The sequence below is a fragment of the Microcaecilia unicolor genome, chromosome 6 (assembly GCF_901765095.1).
Source record: "Microcaecilia unicolor chromosome 6, aMicUni1.1, whole genome shotgun sequence".
Taxonomy (NCBI): domain Eukaryota; kingdom Metazoa; phylum Chordata; class Amphibia; order Gymnophiona; family Siphonopidae; genus Microcaecilia; species Microcaecilia unicolor.
The window spans coordinates 131,598,902-131,622,059 of NC_044036.1; the positions used below are offsets into that span (position 1 = coordinate 131,598,902).

Here is a 23,158-nt window from a genome sequence, read left to right on the forward strand (position 1 = left end):
AAGCTACTAAGACAGTTCAACAAATTTATTTGAATTATGCAGCAGTACAAAATGTAAAATACAGGCATTTTTAACCTTTGTCTTCCCTTACCTAGCCCTAAGTTTCTGGATTTCTTTATAACTTCTTAGATTTGAGCGCGAATATGTATTATTTTGCATGTTAAAAACTTTTCTTTTTAAAGAAATGTACTCTTGGTATTTGACATTTTAACCAATGGCGTTTGTAATCTTCTGGCTGGCTGGCGTTTGTAATCTTCTGTAAACCACATAGAACTAAAATAAGTTTATTATTTTGATGTTGTGGTATAGACATATGCATATTCTACTGTATTTACTCTTAGATTTGCCCCCCTGGATTAGAAGAGCAGGGCCTAATGGCTTAGAAAAAGGATCAGCCACCCCATCGGTACAGCACAGTCTCCGCTCTGAAGGAAACCAATTTCTACATCTACAGCCAGTGCCTTAAACCCACCAGTGTCCAGCTCCAGCCCAGATGCAAAGAGACTCCTGAGATTTGTGGTTTACCTTCAGTGGATACCAGGGAATAAGCTGGTGTTAATAACACTTTACTACAATGACTTCAGTGCCAGAGTAAGGATGAGATGTTTATTTTAAAGGATTTCTATTCTGCAAAGCACCACAGCGAAAGTTATTTTCTGTTGCATTACAAGAGTGTAAATTCTGAATGCCAACGAGTGTACAGGGGAAGAGGAGAAAATCTGAACAGAGGACCAGCTGGGCCAGGCTCAGGAGTGTCCACTTACTGCCCTGAGTCCCCACCCAGAGACAGGCTGTGCCAGGCTCAGATGCAAGGAAAGGAAAGTTCTGCAATAAGGGAGGAGGGATAATAGGAAGGGGAGAGAAAAGCTTTCGATAATCCGGAGAGTCACTGACCGGATCAGCTGCCCCTCGGCCATCTCCTGTTACCGCTGGCCAGTCTCGAGCAGGAACGAGAGTCGAGAGAAGGAAGCTGGAGAAAAGGAAAGTGAAACTCCGAGACTAAACAGAACTTCCTCCCGCAGCCGCCCCCGGGGGTGGGGACCCTCCTCCTCCTCCTCCTCCTCCATCCTTCCACTCTGAAGTCAGCACTTGGGGTAGTGCAGATCAGTAACTAGAAGGCTGACTGGGGACCCTTGGCCATAGGAGCCAACTCTGTGGGTGCTTCACCCCCCCCCCCCCCCCCAGCATTTAGAAAAGTTGGCTGCTGTGACCCTGTTACCCCACAGTACTGTCAGAGCAGCAAGAAATAATTAACAAGACGCCAGAGTTAGACCAACCGGATGGGGTGAGATGCCATCCCAGAAACAAAATTATCTCCCACAGCCCACACCGACCTTCCTGTCAAGAATTGCCAGTAAACAGTGTCCCAGAATCTGATAATCCCACAATTCCCATTCATAAGGTACTGGGGGGGCTGACGGGGATCAGCGCTTGGGACTTTCATTTTTAATGAAGACCTAATTATCTTTAAATGAATTAAATTTTCTTTACTATGCTTTCATTTCATTTTACTATCAAATTGAAAGAAAATAAGGGATTTTGTTACAAATTCCCATTTTATTAAATGAAAGAATATCCCTAATTACATCAGTGGCAGAGCTGGGATTTAAATTGCACAGTTCCTCAGTGTAGGTCCTCTATCCCCCACCGAGTGCCTACTTTGTCCCCTTTCCCAGCTTGGTTTGATTAGATTGATTCGGAGGGGTTTCCTTTATTGCAACATGTTTCAGGAAGAGAGCAGGACAGGAGCCATGAGCTCTGAAGATTTCCTGTACTGTGAGTGATACACCACACGGGGGCAGCAGAGGATCACAGGATGCCGTGTGGCCACAGACTATTATGAAATATAACTGAAACTTCTGAACTTCCTTTCTGTATTAAGCAGTGAAGGGGTGGTGTATTGCAAACATCTGCATCTGGTGGAAGCATAACACAGCTGTTAATCACTTAAGTTGTGACCAGAAATGCAATTTATTTTAAAATATGGAACCTTGGCTTCATGACCACTGTCATGTTACGATCTCATGAATGCTATTACAACTTACATGGCCACATTGGCACTCATTTTCAAAAGTGAAAAATGTCTCAAGAGCAGCACAAAGCACCAGATGAATGTTTTTCTCATCAAAACGTCTAAATCGTGATTTTCAAAAAGTCAGAACTGGGCTATTTTTCATCCAAGGGGGCGGTCGAGACATGTTTTTGGCAGCACTTGGGTGGGCTTACCAGTGGCGTGGCCAAGGGTGGGCCTGGGTGGGCCCAGGCCTACCTACTTTGGGCTCAGGCCCACCCAGTAGCAGCACACCTATGAAGTATCTGGCAGGGATTCCCAAGCCCCACCAGCCAAAAATTCCTGTCCTTCCTGCATACCAGCTTTCTGCCTATGTGGAAACAGGAAGTTGCATCAGAGGGAAGGCTGTGGAGCCAACACGAGCAGTGTGTATTATTTGCTGCTTGCTGCCAGTGAAAATCTGCTATTTAAAAGGTATGGGGGGAGGGGGATGTTTGCGAGACCATATGGCATGCAGGTGAGAGAGAGGGAGACCAAATCACTTGTGGGACAGGGCAGAGTTCTTCTGCCCACCCATCTTGTGCCCAGGCCCCCCCAAAATTGGGTGTCTGGCTACGCCCCTGGGGCTTACTATCTGCATGTTTGGGGGGGGGGGGTTGCAATAATGGAATTAAAAAAAGGTTCAAGACAGAAAAGAAGAACATTTTTATCTAGATCTGTTTCAGTCATGACTAAGGCCCCAATGCTCAAAAGTCGCCATTGTAGTCCCGCCTCAGTTTCCCCTGCTTATCCCCTGTTCTATCCCCTTTTGCCTCATCGACCCCTCCCCCAATGCTCACCTACCCTTACTCACACCTCTCCTACTCCCTTCACTCTTGCCCATTCCCCTCCGCCTCATCTAGCCTCCAATTGCTCACTCACCCTTGCTCATACTTCTACTCCTCTCATCCCTGCATTTCTACATTCCTATTTCTTTTATTACTCTGATAATACTCAACTTATTTCTCTCCACCAATACTTTGTAATCCCAATTACTATGTAAGCCGCATTGAACCTGCTTTGAGTGGGAAAGCGCGGGGTACAAATGTAATAAATAAATAAAATACCGCACGCGCTTATAGCTGCATTTGAACTTACAAACCGATGCTCAAAGGAAATCGCAAGCAAATGAAATGCATAGAAATTCTGCAAGTGGCTCAATAGGGAAAGCACCTGGCACATGTGCAGAACAGTCTCTCAGTCCATGTTCTGCGCATGCCCAGAAGTCATTTTGTCCTGCTGCTACACTCTCTCATTTCTCCTGCAGTGCTCTGATGCTGGCTCCACCTTCCTCCTAAAGCTTAAGAACATAAGAGTAGCCATACTGGGTCAGACCAATGGTCCATCTAGCTCTGTATCCTGTTTCCAACAGTGACCAATCCAGGTGTCAAGTACCTGGCAAAACCCCAGAATAGCAACATTCCATGCGGAACCCCAAAGAGTAGCAACATTCCATGCAGAATCCCGTGGAGGGGCATAATTGAACGTGGCACCCAAGTTTTCCTGAGGACATCCTCGCAGGACGTCCCAGCGAAGGGACGGGGAAACCCGTATTATCAAAACATGATGGGCGTAAATCTTTTGTTTCAATTATACGGTCGGGGACGCCCAAATCTCAACATTTAGGTTGTGAAGGGTTCACATTTACCACCACAAGTGTGGTCCGCCTGCCTGAACTGCACTGCACCCACTAAAACTGCTCCTGGGACCTGCATACTGCTGTCAGGGAGCTGAGTATGACATTTGAGGCTGGAAAAAAATATTTTTAAAGTTATTTTTTCAGGGTGGGAGGGGGTTAGTGACCACTGGGGGAGTAAGGGGAGGTCATCCCTGATTCCCTCCAGTGGTCACCTGGTCAGTTCGGGCACCTTTTTGAGCTTGGTCACAAGAAAAAATGGACCAAGTAAAGTCGGCCAAGTGCTCGTCAGGGACACCCTTCTTTTTTCCATTATCGGCCGAGGATGCCCATGTGTTAAGCACACCCCAGTCCCGCTTTCGCTATGCTTCCGACATGCACCTGGGAACTTTGGTCGTCCCCGCTACAGAAAGCAGTTGAGGGCGCCCAAAATCGGCTTTCGATTATGCCGATTTGGGCGGCCCTGGGAGAAGGACACCCATCTCCCGATTTGTGTTGAAAGATGGGCGCCTTTCTCTTTCGAAAATGAGCCCAAAAGAGTAGCAACATTCCATGCTACCAATCCCAAGGCAAACAGAGGCTTCCCCATGTCTGTCTCAATAACAGGCTATGGACTTTTCCTCCAGGATCTTGTCCAAACCTGCTGTTACTACATCCTCCAGCAAAGAGTTCCAGAGCTTAACTATTCGTTGATTGAAAAATGTTTTCCTCCTATTTGTTTTAAAAGTATTTCCATGTAACTTCATTGAGTGTCCCCTACGCTACTACAGAGGATTGCTTCTCTTTTTGTCATTGTTTCTGAGGTTTACTGAAAGTTGATTTCATTTTATTGTGTAAAAGAACTTGATTTCATTTCCTTTCAAGGTCATTTTAAAGACCACCATATATTACTGTAGCTGTTATTTTTACTTTTATGGACAAACACCCTTAAGTCTCCTGAGGCAGGCCTTTTGGGCCACAATGTGGTGCCATGTAGAGTCTTTTACCCAACAGCTGAGTGTTTCGTTACAGCAATAAATGGACTTTTTATGCGCTGTATGCATTAAAGTATTGTTTTATTTTTGTGTCCCATAGTTTGCTTCAGCCTTCTTCCATTTCCCTCGTTTTGTTTTGGCATTGTCTTTTTTTTCGTGGGATTCTTGTGTTCAGCCCTCGCATAGTAATTTCATAAACCCAACATTAAATACCATAAACCTAAAATGACTAAACTTCCCGTAAGAAAACCTTCTTGCCCATAAGAATGCCTTCTTTCCTTTAACTGAGGGAAATGCAAACATAGTTATGCCTGCTCTTCTAAGTCTTGAAAGAGCACCAAAACAAAAATGGGACAGAAAGAAATCTGGAATCAAACTTTACAAAACTTTAAACACAAAACCAAGCATGTTTAAAAATGATCCTGGCCTTATTGGCAGCCAGTGTAACTTGACATCATATGAAGATTTATTTAGTTATTTATTTGCTGCATTTATATCCCACATTTTCCCACCTATTTGCAGGCTCAATGTGGCTTACAATATAATACAATGACAATCACGTTGATGGAATAGAAAATCAGAATATAGATAACAGATAAGGTGCATAGGAATATCATGGCAATCATATTAACGGAGAAGAATTTCAGAATTATTGCAATACCAATACCATCAGACTGTTTGCAATCTTTTCAAAAGCTTCTGTGTACAACCTGAATACATTGAATTACAGTAGTCACGATAAGACAGTATAAGGGCTTGAGTTAAATGCTCAAATTGACATCTGTCAAAATATTTGCAAACAGTACCTCCTGTACCTAAATATATAAGTGACCTCTAAGCCTGAGGGCTATTGTAGTGGTGGACCTTTAGGTACGGTAGGCAGTGGCGTTCCTAGCCTCGACAGCACCCGGGGCGAATCGCCGATGCGCCCCCCCCCCCGAAATTACCCCCCCCCCCCGGGTGCCACAGCGCACGCCTGTCTGTTCCCAGTTCGCTACGCTCGCTAAATTCTCTCGTTTGCTGCAGCTCCCGCCCTCTGCCCCGGAACAGGAAGTAACCTGTTCCGGGGCAGAAGGAGGGAGCTGCTGCAGCGAACGAGAGAATTTAGCGAGCATAGCGAACTGGGACCAGACAGGTGCGAGCTGCGGCACCCCCCCAGCGGCGTGCACCCGGGGTGGACCGCCCCCACCGCCCCCCCCCCCCCTTGGTACGCCACTGACGGTAGGTTTTCTCTGTTCCTGTATGAAGGAATTAAGGTGGCATTTGAATCGGGGTCCTTTTATGTGAAGTCCACTGCACTGACCACTAGGTGGCCCCTCTGCACATGGGATGTCTGTGTGACCAGTTTACTAGGAATGTGGCCGGACAGACCTCCCTGTGGCTTGTTCTTCTACATTTTTCTCTGGGACTTTTTTTTGTTTCAAAAATGGTACTTACAGATAGACGTGTTCAGCCTGAAAATATCTGTCTCAAAAGCATAATCAAACCAGAGATTTAGATGTTTTTCTGGGTCGATTATGGCTGTGTGCTGGACATTGGATTGAGACGATTGTCAATAAAATGACTCAGTTTGGATTTACACGTCATATGGAAAATGCCCCTCCACATGTTTTTCATAAGATTGAAATATTAGCAGGGGCTCATGCCCCAAAAGGAGGAAACAGCTGGATGTGACAACCCATCCTTCACAACCACAATCAATGCAGTCCCTCTGCAAATTTTAACAATGTCAAGGAAAACAAACACTTTGAATATTAGGGTTACTTTTAGAATGATAGTACATATTAAAGCGGGGACCTGCAATAATGTGAAAACATTTTCCCCCCTCCTGATTTCCCCTATTATTACTGAATGGTTTCTGATCTTTAAATAAAATGTAATATTAGACAAAGGGAACCTGAGTAAACACATAATAGAGTTTTAAATTATTACTTCATTTGTTTAAGGAAAAGTAACTGGCCTCTTAGTTAATCATTCAACTGATCCCGTTTAATTGATAATTAGATTTAGCTGATTGAACACAGCCAGCCTTGATTAAAGCCAGCCCTCTTCAATCTAAACGTCGCTATATATTGAACCTTAGGATGAGGTGAAGAAGTGACCACAGAGTTTCTTACAAGAACCTTATGCCACGATAAAAGGAAATTCCAGAACAGATGAGACAACAGTTGTTGAAATATATCAGTCTGCAACGGGTTACAAAGCCATTTCTAAAGCTCTGGGACTCTACCAAACCATGGTGAAAACCATTATATCCAAAAGGAGACGATTTGGAACAGTAATGAATCTTCCTAGGAGTGGCCAGTCTGTGAAAATTACTCCAAACACAGCAATAACTCTTCCAGGAAGTCACAAAACATCTCAGAGCATTCAGCCTCTCTAGCCTCAGCTAAGGTCAATGTTCATGACTCCACAATAAGAAAGAGGCTGGGCAAAAATGAGATTCGTGGGAGAACAGCAAGGCAGAAACCACAGCTGCTCTACTACTACTTAACATTTCTAGAGCGCTACTAGGGTTACGCAGCGCTGTACAATTTAACAAAGAGAGACAGTCCCTGCTCAAAGAGCTTACAATCTAATAGACAAGTGAACGGTCGGTCTGATAGGGGCAGTCTGGATTCACTGAACGGTAAGGGTTAGGTGCCGAACGCAGCATTGAAGAGGTGGGCTTTAAGCAAAGACTTGAAGACGGGCAGGGATGGGGCTTGGCGTAAGGGTTCAGGAAGGTTGTTCCAAGCATAGGGTGAGGCGAGGCAGAATGAGCGGAGCCTGGAGTTGGCGGTGGTGGAGAAGGGTACTGAGAGGAGGGATTTATCCTGTGAACGGAGGTGCTCTCCAACAGTAACATTGATGCTCTTCCCACATTTGCAGAAACTCACCTGGATGATCCCCAGGCCTTTTGGGATAATGTTCTGTGGACAGATGAGTCAAAAATGAATCTCTTCAGACCACAGAGGTCTCAGTGTGACATATATACAATAATCGGGGAAATGAGGAGGGGGTAAATACTCTTTCACCTCATTGGATCTGTCTGTGTGTGCATTCATCTGTATGAATGGTTTTGTTCGAGCAGAAATACTGTTAAAGATAGGATCAGAATAGGAAGCAACATTGGGGGGAAGGGTTAGAGGACTGCAATAGAGACTGGTGCCCCACAGCACAAAACCAGAAACAAAAAAGACTGAGGTGGAAGCAAAGTCTTAAGAGGAAAAGGTACAACTCAGCACCAGGTATCTGAGGTCCCACTGACCCAGGAAGCAACATATGTCCACAGCCAGAGCACCGAGGCCGAGGCCGACATCATTTCCTAGACCCTTTGGCCCAAGAAATCAGATGAGCTGGGGCTGCAGCAGTAAGATCAGCTGAGGATGTGTTAGAACCAGCCCAGGTTCAAGCAGTGGGAGCTTTAGCCAGTCTGTCATGTTCAGAACTCATGATGTGCCCACAAAGAAGCAGAGAAATGGGAAAGTAGTGGTGAGCAGCAGAAGAGGGCCCCGCCCCGATGATTTATCTCAGGTAATCTGAGGGAGGGGAGGAGAGGCGGGGGACAGATGCTGGAGGGAGGGGAGGAGAGGCAGGTACAGATGCTGGAGGAGGGAGGAGAGACAAGAGGCAGATGTGGGAAGGCTGAGGAGGAGAGGAGATTGAGAGTGTAGCACATGTCAGGGCTCTCACCCAGTCTCTGAAATTGTGAGCCCTTGGGCCACTTCCAAGGAGTGGCAGCGGCAGGCAAATCACCCAAGCAGAAAGCAGTGCTGAACACAACAGGCAGGAACCACAGAATATAACTAGAAGAGGCTTTAATAGTAGACAGTAACAATATCCAGTAGCACAGCAAAGTCAAAGGGCAGGCAGCAAACAAGGGTAATCCATAAACTAACCAGAGTCTTTTAGGCAGGCAGAAAGCAAAATCAAAGTCCAGGTCCAGGCAAAGGGTCAAACACACAGGAAAGTACAGAGCAGGAACTCCAACAAACCAACAGGAACTCAGGATGACCTTTGATACCAAGGCAAAGCAAGCAAGGCTCACAGAAGCTAATAAGCCCCTCAGCAGCTGACCCACAGCTGCAGTAAATCACCAGCCAAGTAAGGTTGCTGTTCCAGGACAAACCAACAGAGCAAGTCTGGCAACCTGGAAAATCCGGACCGGACTCACTGAAGTCTGGAACATGGAAGACAGCAGAAAACAGTCCATAGCAGCCACCAGTTCTGGCCACCAGAGGGCAAGGAGAGCACCCACATGGAAAACAGTCACAAACGTGACAGCACAACAGTTATTCAAAATGGTGCCAATCTCAGTTCAGTCAGTGCCATTATGGGAAAAGAACTAATGGGTTAGGAGCAAATCGAGACTGCTGATACTCCTGCTACAGGAATTGGGAGAGGACCAGTGGGCTCAGGGATGCTTGGGGAGAGGGAGAGAACATTCGAGCAGGGGTATTTTTTAAGTCACCAAGAGCAACCAACTAGTCTGGAGCCCAACCTTGAAAGTGGGCATGAGCCACCCCCAATAGGGCAGACCTTGGCAATCATGATGGGCTCGAGGTTGAGCCTAGCTTGCCAAGGCCACAGTGTTAGAGGAGGGCAGGACAGTGGAAAGTACTAGCAAGCCAAGGAGGAGAGTGGGAATGAGTCATTTTGATTTTCAATAAATACTGTTTCACTCAAGATCTTTTGTAGTCCTGTCTCTGGATACCCTGGTTTTCATTCCCACTCTCCTCCTTGACTTGAGTTTCTTCGTGGGATCTCTTGAGTTCTCCATGCAAGTGGATTCTCTTTGGAAGTACTAGCAAGCACCAGAAGGTCAGGTAGTGTCTTTGTCCGACTGGGCTATTTATTTTAATTGTGGCCAGCAGGAAATGCTCTTCTAACAGGAGTATTTCCCCTTCACTTATAGGAGGGGTCTGGGGCCACCCACCCCTCTTATGCTACTAAGAAATTGTATTACTAGTGCTTTTTGTTTTCTCAGGGATGCTTTGCCACAGTTTGGGGGGGGTACCCGAGCTAGGTCCTTTCGAACAGAGCCTTAATATTCTCCCAGTGGTGAATGTTAGACCCGAGCTCCTGAACTCAGGCATGGAGGTCCATTCTTGTCTTAGCTCTAGTTACTATATCAGGGTATCTGTTTACTTAAGTTCCTTCGACTCTTGCGCATGGACTCCTATCTGCTGATGGCAGGTAGCCCGGTTTATTGGTTGTTAAATAGATTTTTGCCTTGTTAGCTCGGGTCAATTTTTCTCAACAATAAACGAAGCTGTGGCCTGTTTTCACTCCACCAACTTGTCTGTCTAATTCTTAAGTAAAGATATATATATATTTTAATGCAAGGTCATGTGCTAACTGTTTAATCTTTGTATGGGTGTGGACCTGAGGGGGTGAATTGTCTCATATCCCCCATTAATGAAACAGGGCATTTCATTTCAAAGCCATGCAGGTCCCTCTTCCTGTCTGTGATTCCCCCTGTGATGTGTGAAATCAGGGCTTTTGCCTCATAGGTCATTTTAGGGAGTTTGGGTTTGTGTGAGATCTTTGTCATTAATGTTGGGAGAACTGAGTGGAGGGAGTGAAAATATTTTGTTTTCTGATCTTTCGTGGTCAGTACTTTGCTCAATCGAGAAGGCAAACAGATACTGCGCTCATGGTTGGTTTGGGTTTCTAGGTTTCCACCTGTTGCTTTCTGTCCTTCCATTATACCGGACTGTCCCGGTTTGTTTCTCTGCTGAGGTCACAGGAGGTTCCACACCTCTGTTTTGATTGTGGAACCACCCTGCCCTCCTTCCTGTCCTGTTCACATACTCTGGATGCCAAGCACTTCAGGGACCGGTTTTACTGAAGGGCCTCAGGAGTTACCTGACACTGCAAGAACAACTTCTCAGTAGCATTCAGTCCTTTTTTAAATTGAGTTCACGCCTTTCCAGCAGTAGCTCAAGGCTACGGTACACATTAATACAGTAAGTGATCAGCTGTTGAAAAGGTAAGGTTAAACACACACTGTCTTTCTGTAATTCAACCAAAAAGGTTTCTATATTATATACAGGTACTTTTCTGTTCCTAGTAGACTCACAATCTAAAATCTCTTGCAAATTCATACATACTTCTGTCATTCTGGACCTTGCTCCCTTGCTCTTGCAGTGCTTGTCCCAGTTTTCAAGGAATGATTTTCAGCCACATTCACACAGCTCTGATGGAGAGGGGATGTGGCAGTGCACCAGACTCACCTATGGAAGAGGAACCCGAATTATAGATACATAACGCAAGGTTCCACATTAGGAGTCACGGGTTGGTGACTTCTAACATGGAACCTTGCATTACGTAGCTATAATTCGGGTTCCTCTTTCCCACATGCATCACTTTGCACTTGCTCACATTTAACGTCCTCTGCCATTTAGATGCCCAGTCTCGTAAGGTCCTCTTGTAATTTTTCACAATCCTCTTGCAAATTAACAACTCTGAATAACTTTGTGTCGTCAGCAAATTTAGTTAATGAAATCATGAAAGACTCCAAAGAAAATTGGAGAGTCATAAATAGAAGGTAGTGTTCTATTGTGGATTAAAAACTGGTTAAAAGATAGAAAACAGGGTTAAATGATCAGTATTCTCAATGTTGACGGGTAGATAGTGCGGTTCCCAAGGGATCTGTGCTGGGACCGCTGCTTTTTAACAAATTTATAAATGATCTAGAGATAGGAGTAACTAGTGAGGTAGTTAAATTCGCTGATGACACTGCTTTTTCTAGGATAAGCAGCATAAAATGTATTTTACTGTTTTGGGATCTTGCCAGATACTTGTAACCTGGATTGACCAATGTTGGAAACAGGATGCTGGCCTTGATGGACCTTCGGTCTGTCCTAGTATGGCAACACTTATGCTCTAAACTAAACATCAGGGAAACTCGAGTTCAAATTGAGCTTCTCGTCTTCCACTTAAACATCTTCGCTCCACCATCTATTGCCTCGGGGATCAATTTAGGCTGTTAACCCTCCTGGCAAGAGACCTACTAGCTGCACTCCAGTCTGTAACTTTCACTAACCACAGTCAAGTAATAAAATCCAGATTTGTGGGTTGTCCGTCATTTGATTTCTAGAAACTTGATATTGTGTCTAACAGTAAAATACCATCAAAGCAGCAACAAGAAATATGTTTAGAAACACTCTTCTAATGCATATCCTAAATTCCACCCAGACACACAGCTGATTGTGCTTACAAAACACTGCCAGTTCGTGTGGGGGTTTAATTGCTGTTTGCCTTGGCCAGTGCTTCAATAAGACTTATGAGCAGGCAGGAAAGAGCTTCCTGATCAGCTCCTGTGACCGAACTGATGATCTTCAGTCAGTAGAGCTCATGGTGCAGGAGCCAGGAACTGGGGAAGGGGCCTCCACTTCATTTTACGTTGTCAAGATTAATCTGTTTGACTGACAGAACTTCTAAGGCCTGCCCTGAGTCCCCACTGCCAGACCATTATAGCTTTTGACTAGACTCCAGAAAGCCTGGCAGCAGTCAGAGTGAGTTGGGCTACAGAAGAGGTCTTTGTCTGACAGAGGGTTATTTTTATTGAGTGTCCTGCTCTAGATGGATGTGGAAGCACTGAGTATCTCATTAGCATTCACAAACGACATCTGAAGGAAGGCTCAGATCAGAAGTGCACAGGGTACACTTTGTGCCTGACTTTCAGGCTGAAACAACACCTGAGTCCAGGGGGTCCCGCCTGCTTTGCTTGGCAACTGATTGTGCTCGGAGCTCACTGACGTCCAACTTCACATCTGTGAATATTTCCATGCTGGGCTCAGGAGCTCATCCATCCCCCATTCTCCATCCCCACTTCAGGCACTGGATTCCACATCCTCACTCCCTCTAGCAATAGCTTACCTCTCAATTACAGTCAAATAAAATTAGAGTCTCTTATCTTTTGTGTAGTGCCAGATGTTAATATATTGCTTAACAGATTCTCATACTCACCTTCCAGGTATGTTCAGCCAGGAAGCGCCTGTGCTTCCTCTCCTTGCTACCTCCTCTGTTCGCTATCTCCTCTCCTCATTGCCTCGTTCGCTGCCTCATCTGTTTGCTGCCATCTCTCCTCACTACCTGCTTCTCTCCTCGCTGCCTCCTCTCTTTACTGCTTCCTCCCCATGTTGCCTCTTCTCCTCATTGCCTCCTCAGGCACAGCTGCTGGCACAGGTACCCCAGTATTCAACAGCTGGCCTTAGTTAACCAGATTGTATCCAGTGGCCGGATAACTTTCAGCTCTGTCCCCAGGTAGTGTTACAGTGGTCACACAGAATATTCACCAGCATTATCTGGTAAAATGCTACTAGATATCTGTGGGGACCCAGTGAGCACCAGCTAACCAGGCCTTGAATCTCTTCTACCTTGGTAAGCAGTGCCGAATATCAAACCCAGAGTTTTATTTTTGGAAGGGGAGAGGGTTGAAAAGATGGAAAGGAGAGAATACCTTAAGGCACAGTTTCTAAATGTAAAAATTATACTTGTTGAATGTGACTACCCTTAGAAATCCTATACCAAAGAACCCCAAAGCTCAAATGGGCGAGTTTAATTGCAAGTGGTGGCAGAAGTCAATGTAAGATACAGAGGCCAGAGAACAGCACAAGCTAGAAATGAGGTCAATCGCTGAAACCCAGCCAAGGAGAAGCCACAACAAGCTCAGAAGAAACTCAACAGCTTAAGAGATTTCATCATTATGTTTATTTTTATTGCAAGACTTGCTATACCACCCTCTTCACGACCGCTTTAGCGGACAGTGGTGAGAATGCTCCTGAGAGGCTTCTGGACTCTTCTCATAGCTTCAACATCATGGACCAACAGCACCTGGAGAACCACATTGCTGGCCACAGAGGGACAATTCCATTCTGACCGATAAAAAGCTGAATCAAATGCAAGAAAACCAGACATCATGGTAAAAGAGAGAGACACCAGAACAGCACTGGTCATAGAGGAGTCAGTCCCAAGCGATTGGACAGACAGAGAGAAGATCCTCAGGTATCCAGATGCTGTCCAAGACCACGAAAATTTGACAGAATGATAGAGACATATTTCCTTCGTTTTGGGTGCTACAGGTTTCATTGAAAGGAATTTTCAAGTACAGTTACCTATTCATAAGTGCAGTTAATAAATCCAAATAAACACTTGTAGCATCTTATGAACACCAGGAGGAAGCTCTCAATGACACAATGCAAGTACTCAGTGAGCATTAGAGACTGAGAGACTGAGATCACACTCCACATGTCCTGGCTTACGAACGACATTCATTACTGACATGGTATGCGCAAAACAAACCCATTTAGAGACACTGTCCCTGAGAAAGAAGACTTTACTTCCTGAACTTTTAAATACAGAGCAGACAGAATTTCAGGATTGCAAATTATCACCGTCAACTGCTGAGCAAGTTCTAAATAGGAACAACAAACATTGTTTGAAATGTCTGTATGCAAATGCCAGAAGCCTAAAATATCAGATTGGAGAATATATTGCACTAAATGAAAATATAGATATGATAGACATCTCTGAGGAAGGTGGAGGGGTAGCATTATACATTAAGGAAGGCCTTGAATCAAATAGACTAAACTCTACAGAACACAAAACACACCTTAGAATCCCTATGGATAGAAATTCCATGTATAAAGGGGAAAAGGATAGCGATAGGAGTGTACTACTGTCCATCTGTCCAGGATGAACAGACAGATGCAGAAATGTTATCAGAAATTAGAGAGGGTAATAAATTGGGGAACACAATAATAATATAATAATTATTATTATTATGCTGGACAAATAGCAGTATACCAAATAGATTAATTCGATCAATCTGCGACTACCTACCCTTCCGGTATAATTAACTTTTACCCTCTCTAACAATATTCTGTTTTCCTTTTACTATGTAAGCCGCATTGAACCTGCTTTGAGTGGGAAAGCGCAGGATACCAATGTAATAATAAATAAATAAATAAATAAATAATGGGTGATTTCAATTACCCTCAATATTGACTGGGTAAATATAACATCAGGCATGCTAGGGAGGTAACATTCCTTGATGTAATCAAGGATTGATTTATGGAGCAGTTAGTACAGGAGCCAAAAGGAGAAAATATTCTAGACATAGTCCTTAGTGGAGCACATGATTGGTGAAGGAGGTAATGGTGCTGTGGCCCTTGATAACTGTGATCATAACATGGTCAGATTTTATATAATTTCTAGAGTAATTCACACAGGAAATCTAATATGTTAGCATTTAACTTTCAAAAAGGAGACTATGGTAACCTGATGAGAATGGTCAAAAAACTTAGATGAGCAGTTTCAAAGGTCAAAACTTTACACCAAGCATAGATATTATTCAAAAATACCATCCTGGAAGCCCAGACCCGATATATTCCATATATAAAAAAACAGGTGGAAGGAAGGCCGAACAACAGTTGCCATGAGTAAAAAGCAAGGTGAAGGGATTTGTCAGAACTAAAAGAACATCCTTCAGAAAATGGAAGAAGGATCCAACTGAAAATAATAAGAAACAGCATAAGGAATGGCAAGTCACATGCAAAGCACTGATAAGGAAGGCAAAGAGAGACTTTGATTTAGAAGATAGAGTTGAAGGCAAAAACACATAATAAACACTTTTTTACATATATTAGAAAATCAAGAAGCCAGTAAAAGATTCCGTTGGACCAGTAGATGACAGGGGGGTAAAAGAGGCACTCAGGGAAGACAAAGCCATAGCGGAGAGTCTAAATGAATTCTTTGCTTCAGTTTTCACCAAGGATGTGTGATGTGTAGGGGAGATAGTGCCAGAGAAAAGGGGATGGGGCAATTTCCCTATGAGGAAAGGCTAAAGTGGCTAAGGCTCTTCAGCTTGAAGAAGAGATGGCTGAGGTGAGATATGACAAATCTATAAAATAATGAGTGGAGTGGAACAGGTAGGCATGAATCGCTTGTTTACTCTTTCCAAAAATACTAGGACTAGGGGGCACGCAATGAAGCTACAAAGTAATAAATTTAAAACAAAATCAGAGAAAACATTTCTTCACTCAATGTGTAATTAAACTCTGGAATTCATTGCCAAGAATGTAGTTAGAAGCAATTAGCTTAGCGGGGTTTTAAAAAGGTTTGGATAGCTTTCTAAAAGAAAAGTCCACAAGCCATTATTAAAATGTTCTTGGGGAAAATCCACTGCTTATTTCTAGGATAAGCAGCATAAAATGTATTGTACTGTTTTGTGATCTTGCCAGGTACTTGTAACCTGGATTGGCCACTGTTGGAAACAGGATGCTGGGCTTCATGGACCTTCCATCTGTCCCAGTATGGCAATACTTGTGTTCTTATGTTCTTAACCTACTCCTTGTGGTGTGTGTTGCTATTTGACTGTTTTACACAAGTATTTTAGGAAATCAAAGTGACAGAAAGCCCCTCAGAGACTTCCTGACTGCATCTATGAGCCTGGTGTTAGAAGTCATACCCCCTACAGTACTTGAAGAGCCACACGAAAGGAATGCATCACCATCAATGCCTGGCTAAAGGAGCAAGGAATCTGTACTCTCCTTCATGTGGGCTTAGCACACTTCTGTATGACTGTGCCCTGGTTTTGTTTTGTTTTCCTGAAGTATTTCTGATGGATATTGTGAGTTGGAATGTTTTTGATAAAGAGAACTCTTCCAGTGAGGTGGTTTGGGGAGTGAAGGCATTTTATCTATAGGTCTGAGGGGGGGGGGGGATTAGGCTAAAGGGGTACCTAGTCTTTCACCCTGGTGCCAGCTGCTGGACCAATGGAGGTTTAAATGTTGGGGAAAATAAATCTGAGGCTGACCCCAAACCCTCACTCTGCACCAACACCCCTCTCCTTGGTTTCTCTCACTCACCTGCCTCACATACCCCCACCTGCACCACCTGTAATGCCTCAGCCACCCCATACTGGTATGCTGCACTTGTACACACTCTCATTATTCCACTTGCCCACATCAGACATCTCACCCACAGCAAACACACACCACACATCCCCACTGTCTTTAGTACTTCCCTACATACCCCACATGAACCTCTCCCCCAGCACACCAAAGCTTTGACCCCCATACACATTCCTGCCCCAAATATCCACCTATATACACGCTACCTCAAATACCTCCTCAATTCTTACATCGCACCACCTTTCCTCCCCTCTGAGAGATGGTGTAATAAGGTTCCACCCAGGGCCCCTTCAATCCTATCTACGCCACTGGCTGTGCTTGTTGTGTGATGGGAAAACCAAATAATCTGTATTTCAGACAATGAATCATGGGGATATGGGCTTAATTTAGCCTAATGCACAGTGGGACCGTCTTCACATCCATTAGAAGAGTGGTGTCTGGCTTTCACGGAACAGCTGTATCATATACAGTACTGCATTGGCTCTAGCATGACTTGCAGCAATGCCAGCAGCAAACATCCCTTTTCCTGCAAATTAATGACATTCGTATGCACCATACAGGACTCAATCCATTAGACTGGTTTGTTCTCATATCCTGCCTCATGTTCACATGTGTAAGACATCAAACCTCAGAGCAGAGGAACTTGCCACAGTCATGGAGCATTCAGTCACGGCATTGGCCATCAACAAAGAAAAATTCTCTGGCAGCAGGTCAAGATATTGGCTTTCAATCCATGAGGAGGCTAAGCACAGGTTTCTGGCAAAGGAGATGGCTGTCCTACCACCAACTGTGAGGTGCTAATGAGTTTGTATGAGTTTCACGCAAGACTTATCAAGTAAGGAGGCTGCAAACATCTAGAGGTATCCAGGGGTTGGTTGACTTTCAACCTAAGCATATGAAAGTTGTGTGTTCTTTGAGAACTTTTAGGTTTCATTCTCTCGTGAGGCATTATTTATTTATTTTCAGAAGGCTTGCTATACCAGCACACACAATAAGTGTAGTTAAGCACTTTACATAAATTAAATGAGCAGAAAAGTGAGAGAAGGGACAAGAAGGGAATAGAGAGAGGGAGAGAGAAGATCCTCAGACTTATTAGAAGTATTGGAAGGGTGAAATAGCCAGGTCTTGATTAGTTTTTTAAATTTGGAAAGGGAAGGTTCTTCTCTTAAGTCAAATGGTAGGGTGTTCCAAAGTGTTCAGTGTAAGAAAAAGCAGTGTCTCTTGAAATGTCCAAACGAAGGTGAGTTGGCGGGAGAAGGAATGACAAGGCCTGCTGAGAGGGTCGAAAGACACAGGAGGGGGTGTAAGGAACTCAAATGTTGCAGAAGTAGTTTGGTGTGGAAGAAGATAACCCTTTGTAAACCAATAGCAAGATTTTTAAAGTTATTGCATGCAGATATGGTGAGCCAGTATTCAGAGATAAGGAAAGGTCGGAATTGCAGGCGTTGTAGAGGAGCTTAACAGCAGTAGATTATACTAGTTGTAAGCATTTCAATATAGCCAAAGACAAACTACAATACAGGGGCGTAGCCAGACAACAGATTTTGGGTGGGCCTTCGCAAGAAGTGGGTGGACACCAAATGTTCCCTACCCACCACCACCACCACAAAAATATCTCAGCTGCTAGGAAAACGCTTCTTTCCACCTTGGCAGTCTGCAGCAGGGATGCGCTGAAAACTGAGCATGCGCAGGTGCCAGTATCGTGGAGAGTAGCATTTTCATTACCATCAAGGGGAGTTCTTCAGCTGGCAGCGCTTGGGATCCCCACCAGCTACCACTAAACGTGTGCTACTGTTGGGTGGGCCTGAGCCCTAAGTGGGTGGGCCACTGCTACAATATAAAGCATTACAGTAATCCACATGTGAGATGACTGGCATGAGGAGTGGAGGAATGTGAGTCACATGCACATGAGTCTTTCTTACTGAACTCACAGGTGATGATTGGCTGATGCCGCCCCATCCTTCATGATAACTCAGATAGCGCCACCTGCTGGACTGTATTCAGGGTCCTACCTTTTGCCATCTGCAGTGCTCTCCCCTCCTGGCCACCTTCTCAGCTGAGGTTTGGGTTCCATGGATGCCTCTGGTCCTGGTGATGGTAATTTTATAAATGACAGGGCTCAAGCAGGGTCTTATACAATTTCTGCAGTGTATACAAGCATAGAGAAACTTTCATGTGATATTCAGAGAGGTGTTCCCATGGCAGAGGACAGGCAGAGCGGGGGAGGGATTAGCACTTAAGTGTATATTTTATCAAATCTGTACACATGCGCTTGTTCTCACAAGAACGGTAAATGTGGTCATCTACTTCCTTAAAGGACTTAATGAAGACATGGAGTGGAACAGCGTCATTTAAGGATATTTCATCATGCCTAGGGGCCTTTTGAAAATAAGCACCCAGAATCAGGCCCAGCAGCACACAAATGCTGACCTGCTCTGACATAACTGTAAAATACACACTAATATTTACACCTGCTCTTGAACTGGGGTAATGTCTGCATTAGTGCTGTGGGACTTTCACTAGTATTGTATAAGGCCACATATGTGTCTCTGTGTCTTTATAAAATAAGGGACCTTGTTGTCAGATTACCCCCCCAGTGCACCGCATTGCTGTGGAAGCATACATTTCACTGCTCAACTTTATCAAATGCATTTTCTGCATCTGATCCAGACTTTACAGTCAGAAAAACATTTTAAAAATTACTCCATAGTGGTCAATATTCAGAAGCAGTTATGTGGTCTTCTGCGGTGTGGACAGCATAAGTTCAATTTTTAAATTTAGAACTGGGGGGGGTTATTGCTAAGGTATGGTAACAGCTGGCATTTTGCCACATCTTACTTTACTGCAGGAGTCACTAATCTGTGGTATTTCAGTGCTGTGGGTCAGGTCCAGCCCAAGGGTATCAGATGCCTTAGGTGAAATTCAACACTTTGCCCCACCACCCCTGTAGTTCAGTATCTCCCCTTACCCTCCACCTCCCTATGTCCCCCAGGTTGCCTTGTACTAGGAATGCTGTCTGCTAATCTCCATATGGGTAAACAAAAGCCCAGTGACCTGGTTCACCTAAGACACTAATTATAATTATACAGACTTGTCAGTGTCTAGGGGATATTCACTACAGTGAGAAAACAGCACCTAACCTAAGTTCTTATTTTGCTGGTACCTTCCCAAGAAATACTATGCCAATATGTGAAATATATTATTTATTATAGATTATATTAAAATATAATACTTGGTGGAAAACAGCAAGCAAGCACACACAATAAATACTGTTAGATTACACAAAGGATAAATATATAGATAGCCCACCTCTTTACCACTGCTTTTGACTCCTAACCACTGCTCACTTGCCCTGTCCTTTTTATCCTCACCTCTTTATTCCCTTGCCCTTAATTGTTCTGTCTGTCTGCCTGTCTTATCTAGATTGTAAGCTTTTTGAGCAGGGACTGTCTTTTTGTGTATGGTGTACAGCGCTGTGTATGCCTTGTAGCGCTATAGAAATGATAAGTAGTAGTAGTAGTATTTGTTTCTGTGATGATTACATCCAATAGAAATCTGTAAATGCTGTAAATTGTTTGACCTGCTAAGTAATTGGGAGTTCCCTAGAAAACCTGGTGTGGAGGGTGCTCCAGGACTGGACAAGGCAGAGCTCAACCAAGCCACGGAGAAGGGGGTGACAATATCTATATAGATTTAAATATATTGTCACCCCTTCTCCGTGGCTTGGTTGTGCTCTGCCTTGTCTAGTCCCGGAGCACCACTCCACACCAGGTTTTCCAGGGAACTCACAATTACTCAGCAGGTCAAACAATAGTAAAAGAGAACACAAAGTTTTCCTCCTGTTTTATTGAGAACAGTTTCCTCCAAGGCTATAGGTCTCCAATAGCTCAGTTCATAGCATCAGCTCGCTTACAGTTTTTCTTATCAATGGGTTTCCAAACAAGACGGAGGAATCTCCTTGTGCACTCAGCAGCCCAGTCCTCAGTTCCCCTGCTCCTCCCAAAATTCCAGGCAATTTCAGAAGTTCATGAGGCAAAATCAATTTCAAAGTGCTCCCCTCCACCTTCCCCAAAATCAAGGCAATCCCAAAAGTTTAGCTATCAAAGTCCAATTCAAAGTAGTCCCCAAAAGCTCATTCAACACTGTCGAACTCAAAGCCTTCCTCAGTGAGTGTCCTGAGGAAAGGTGACCCCCCCACCTCTCTTTCACACCAGCAATTCACTCCTGGTATCCACCCCATGGATTAAACTTGAGCTCAGTGGCAGTCTTCAGTTACCTTTCCAGAGAACCTGCTCAGATGCTTCTACTAAATTTTCTCTGCACGTATTGAATCAAACTGTTCCCCAAGGTTGCTAACAAGTCCTTAAATTGTCCCCTCTTTACCTGGGCCAGGGCAGAAGTATCCATGGGCTCTATTTCAGCCCCCACATCCACCTCTTGAGTCTCAGAAATCCCCCCTGCAGGCAAGCACTCCATGACCTCTGTTTGTCCTCCCTTCCCCTGCAGCTGTTCCTAATCCTTGGCATTAGTTTGCTCAAAGATGTCATGGGACTCTCCCCTGGGAACCTGGGATTTGTAGTCTGATTTAGGCGCCCCCCTCCAGGAATCCTTTCTAGCGTCCCATTCTGGAGTTTCTGTTTTAAATTATATATATATATATATATACTGTATATATATATATATATATATATATATATCTGTGACAGTGCTGAAAATATACCTGACAACTACAAGCAAATATATCAGGCTATATAACCATGCCCCAGAAACTATACCAGCCTTTCGCAAAAGAAATAAAAATCTGTCTTCCCCTTACTGTAGTAGTGAACATTGCTTTTATTCTCACCCTCAGAGGTGCTACAGGCTTATCTCAGCCAGAAGCAGATTCCTATTCACAGCTCTAGCTGAGGCAGCGCTTATCAGGATGGAGGTGTCTGTTATCCTTCAGCAGCCTAGACACTGGGCCCATAGTCGATAATTAGCCCTGATCATTAGCTTTCTTCCCTGCAACGAGTTTGTACAGAGAGGCCTAGACTCTGACACTAAGAGGGAGAGTCTCTCCTTTGAGCTATCAGAAAACTGACTGCTCTCTATTCAGCCAAGTGAATTCTCTCTGGAGCTATTGGAAAAATCTGACTGCTCTCTGTCTGTCCCAAAAGTAATCTGTCTTCTTTGTCTAGCAAAGGGTCCAAGCAGAAGTCAGTCCATGGTCCTCAGGTGACTCTTCTGGCCCAATCAGAACTTGCATACTTGCTGTCTGAATGATGGAATCCAGACCTAAATGAACAAAGAAGTCTAGTGTTGATCTAGACACTTTCCTTGGGCATATAGGCACCTCCAAAAAGGGCCCATTGGTGTTATCGCATACCTGGGGGTAATAAATCTGTCCAGCAAACAGCATCACCCCCTGAGATGAAATGCAGATGGTCTTATGCTGACCATGTCCTTGGTCAGCAAGACTGTCCATAGCTGATAGAGAAACATGAAGTATCCAAGCAGCCATCTTACTGTTGTTCAGGTTCAAGCCTGCATGTGGACATAGGCCTCACTTGCACACTGGGTGATACACACCTGGGATACCTCTATATCCTCCCAAAGACACCCCTCCCGTGGACTACAAAACACAGCCACCCCAAATAGCCCACCTCTTGAACACACACCCCTGTAAATACCCCATTCCCCATAGAGCATCCTCCAAAGACAACCCCCTCCTCCTCCTTTAGGCCCCTCCAGGTCTACCTCTTGCGATTCCTGATTTCTAGGGGGTTCCGGGGAGGAGTCACTCATGCCTCTGCCAGCACCAGGCTCCAAATGGCACCAGTGACCCCTAGCAGTAGTCTTGTGGTACTACTGCTATGAGTCAAACTGCCATATAAGGATTTCCAGTAGTGTCACTTGTATTTATTTAAAATGATACAGTCTGTGGACCACTGAAAACTGTCTTTGAGGAGGGGAATTCTATAACAGGTTGCTGACGTCAGATGCCTACATGCCTTTATAAATTATTCACAGCTGACATGCACCCGGGTACAGGAGCAGGCGTAAAGATCGGTGGGTGAAGAATATGTTGCGTAAAGCACAGTAGACTTCATGACTGCATTGACACTCCGCACAGACTTAGCCCTGAAACGTCTACCTGTACGATGTGTAAGTGTGCACGTCTTTCACACATAACTAGTGTAATTCAGGGGGTTAATTTAATAAAGACACACAAATGTGTAAATGCAGAAATTTCACCTAAGCATTATTCGGTAGATATGTACATAGCTTACGCAATACGTATTTTACAGGTAGGACTGGATGAAACTCTCACATAGGTAACTTATATAATATTAAATTATACACCACATATCTGACCTGTGATATAAGTATTCTATAGTGGAAAGCCAGCACTTACATATATATGGACTGTTATGGAATTTGCTCTCTCACTGTGTAAATTACTTCTCTGATTCACTGTAGCAAGGCCTGGGTAAGGGAAAGGGAAATGGGACTTGATATATCGCCTTTCTGAGGTTTTTTGCAACTACATTCAAAGCAGTTTACATATATTCTGGTACTTATTTTGTACCAGGAGCAATGGAGGGTTAAGTGA

The 23,158-nt window shown here is 44.3% G+C and overlaps 1 protein-coding gene across 3 annotated transcripts in view; it reads right to left on the minus strand.

Moving 5' to 3' along the window:
- LOC115472078 (protein SSUH2 homolog) overlaps positions 1 to 21,034 on the minus strand; it is a 43,183-nt gene extending 22,149 nt beyond the window's left edge. Inside the window, exons 1-2 of one of the 3 annotated variants that reach the window (XM_030206152.1) lie at positions 20,947 to 21,034; positions 18,576 to 18,651 (exon numbers count right to left, since the gene is read on the minus strand). In XM_030206152.1, coding sequence (XP_030062012.1) covers positions 18,576 to 18,637 — 62 coding nt within the window. In that variant the 5' untranslated portion in view covers positions 18,638 to 18,651; positions 20,947 to 21,034. Of the gene's footprint in view, positions 1 to 894; positions 986 to 18,575; positions 18,706 to 20,946 lie in introns of those variants that run through there. The other 2 variants (XM_030206151.1, XM_030206153.1) reach the window with 2 other exon arrangements.
- Between the last annotated feature and the right edge of the window lie 2,124 nt (positions 21,035 to 23,158).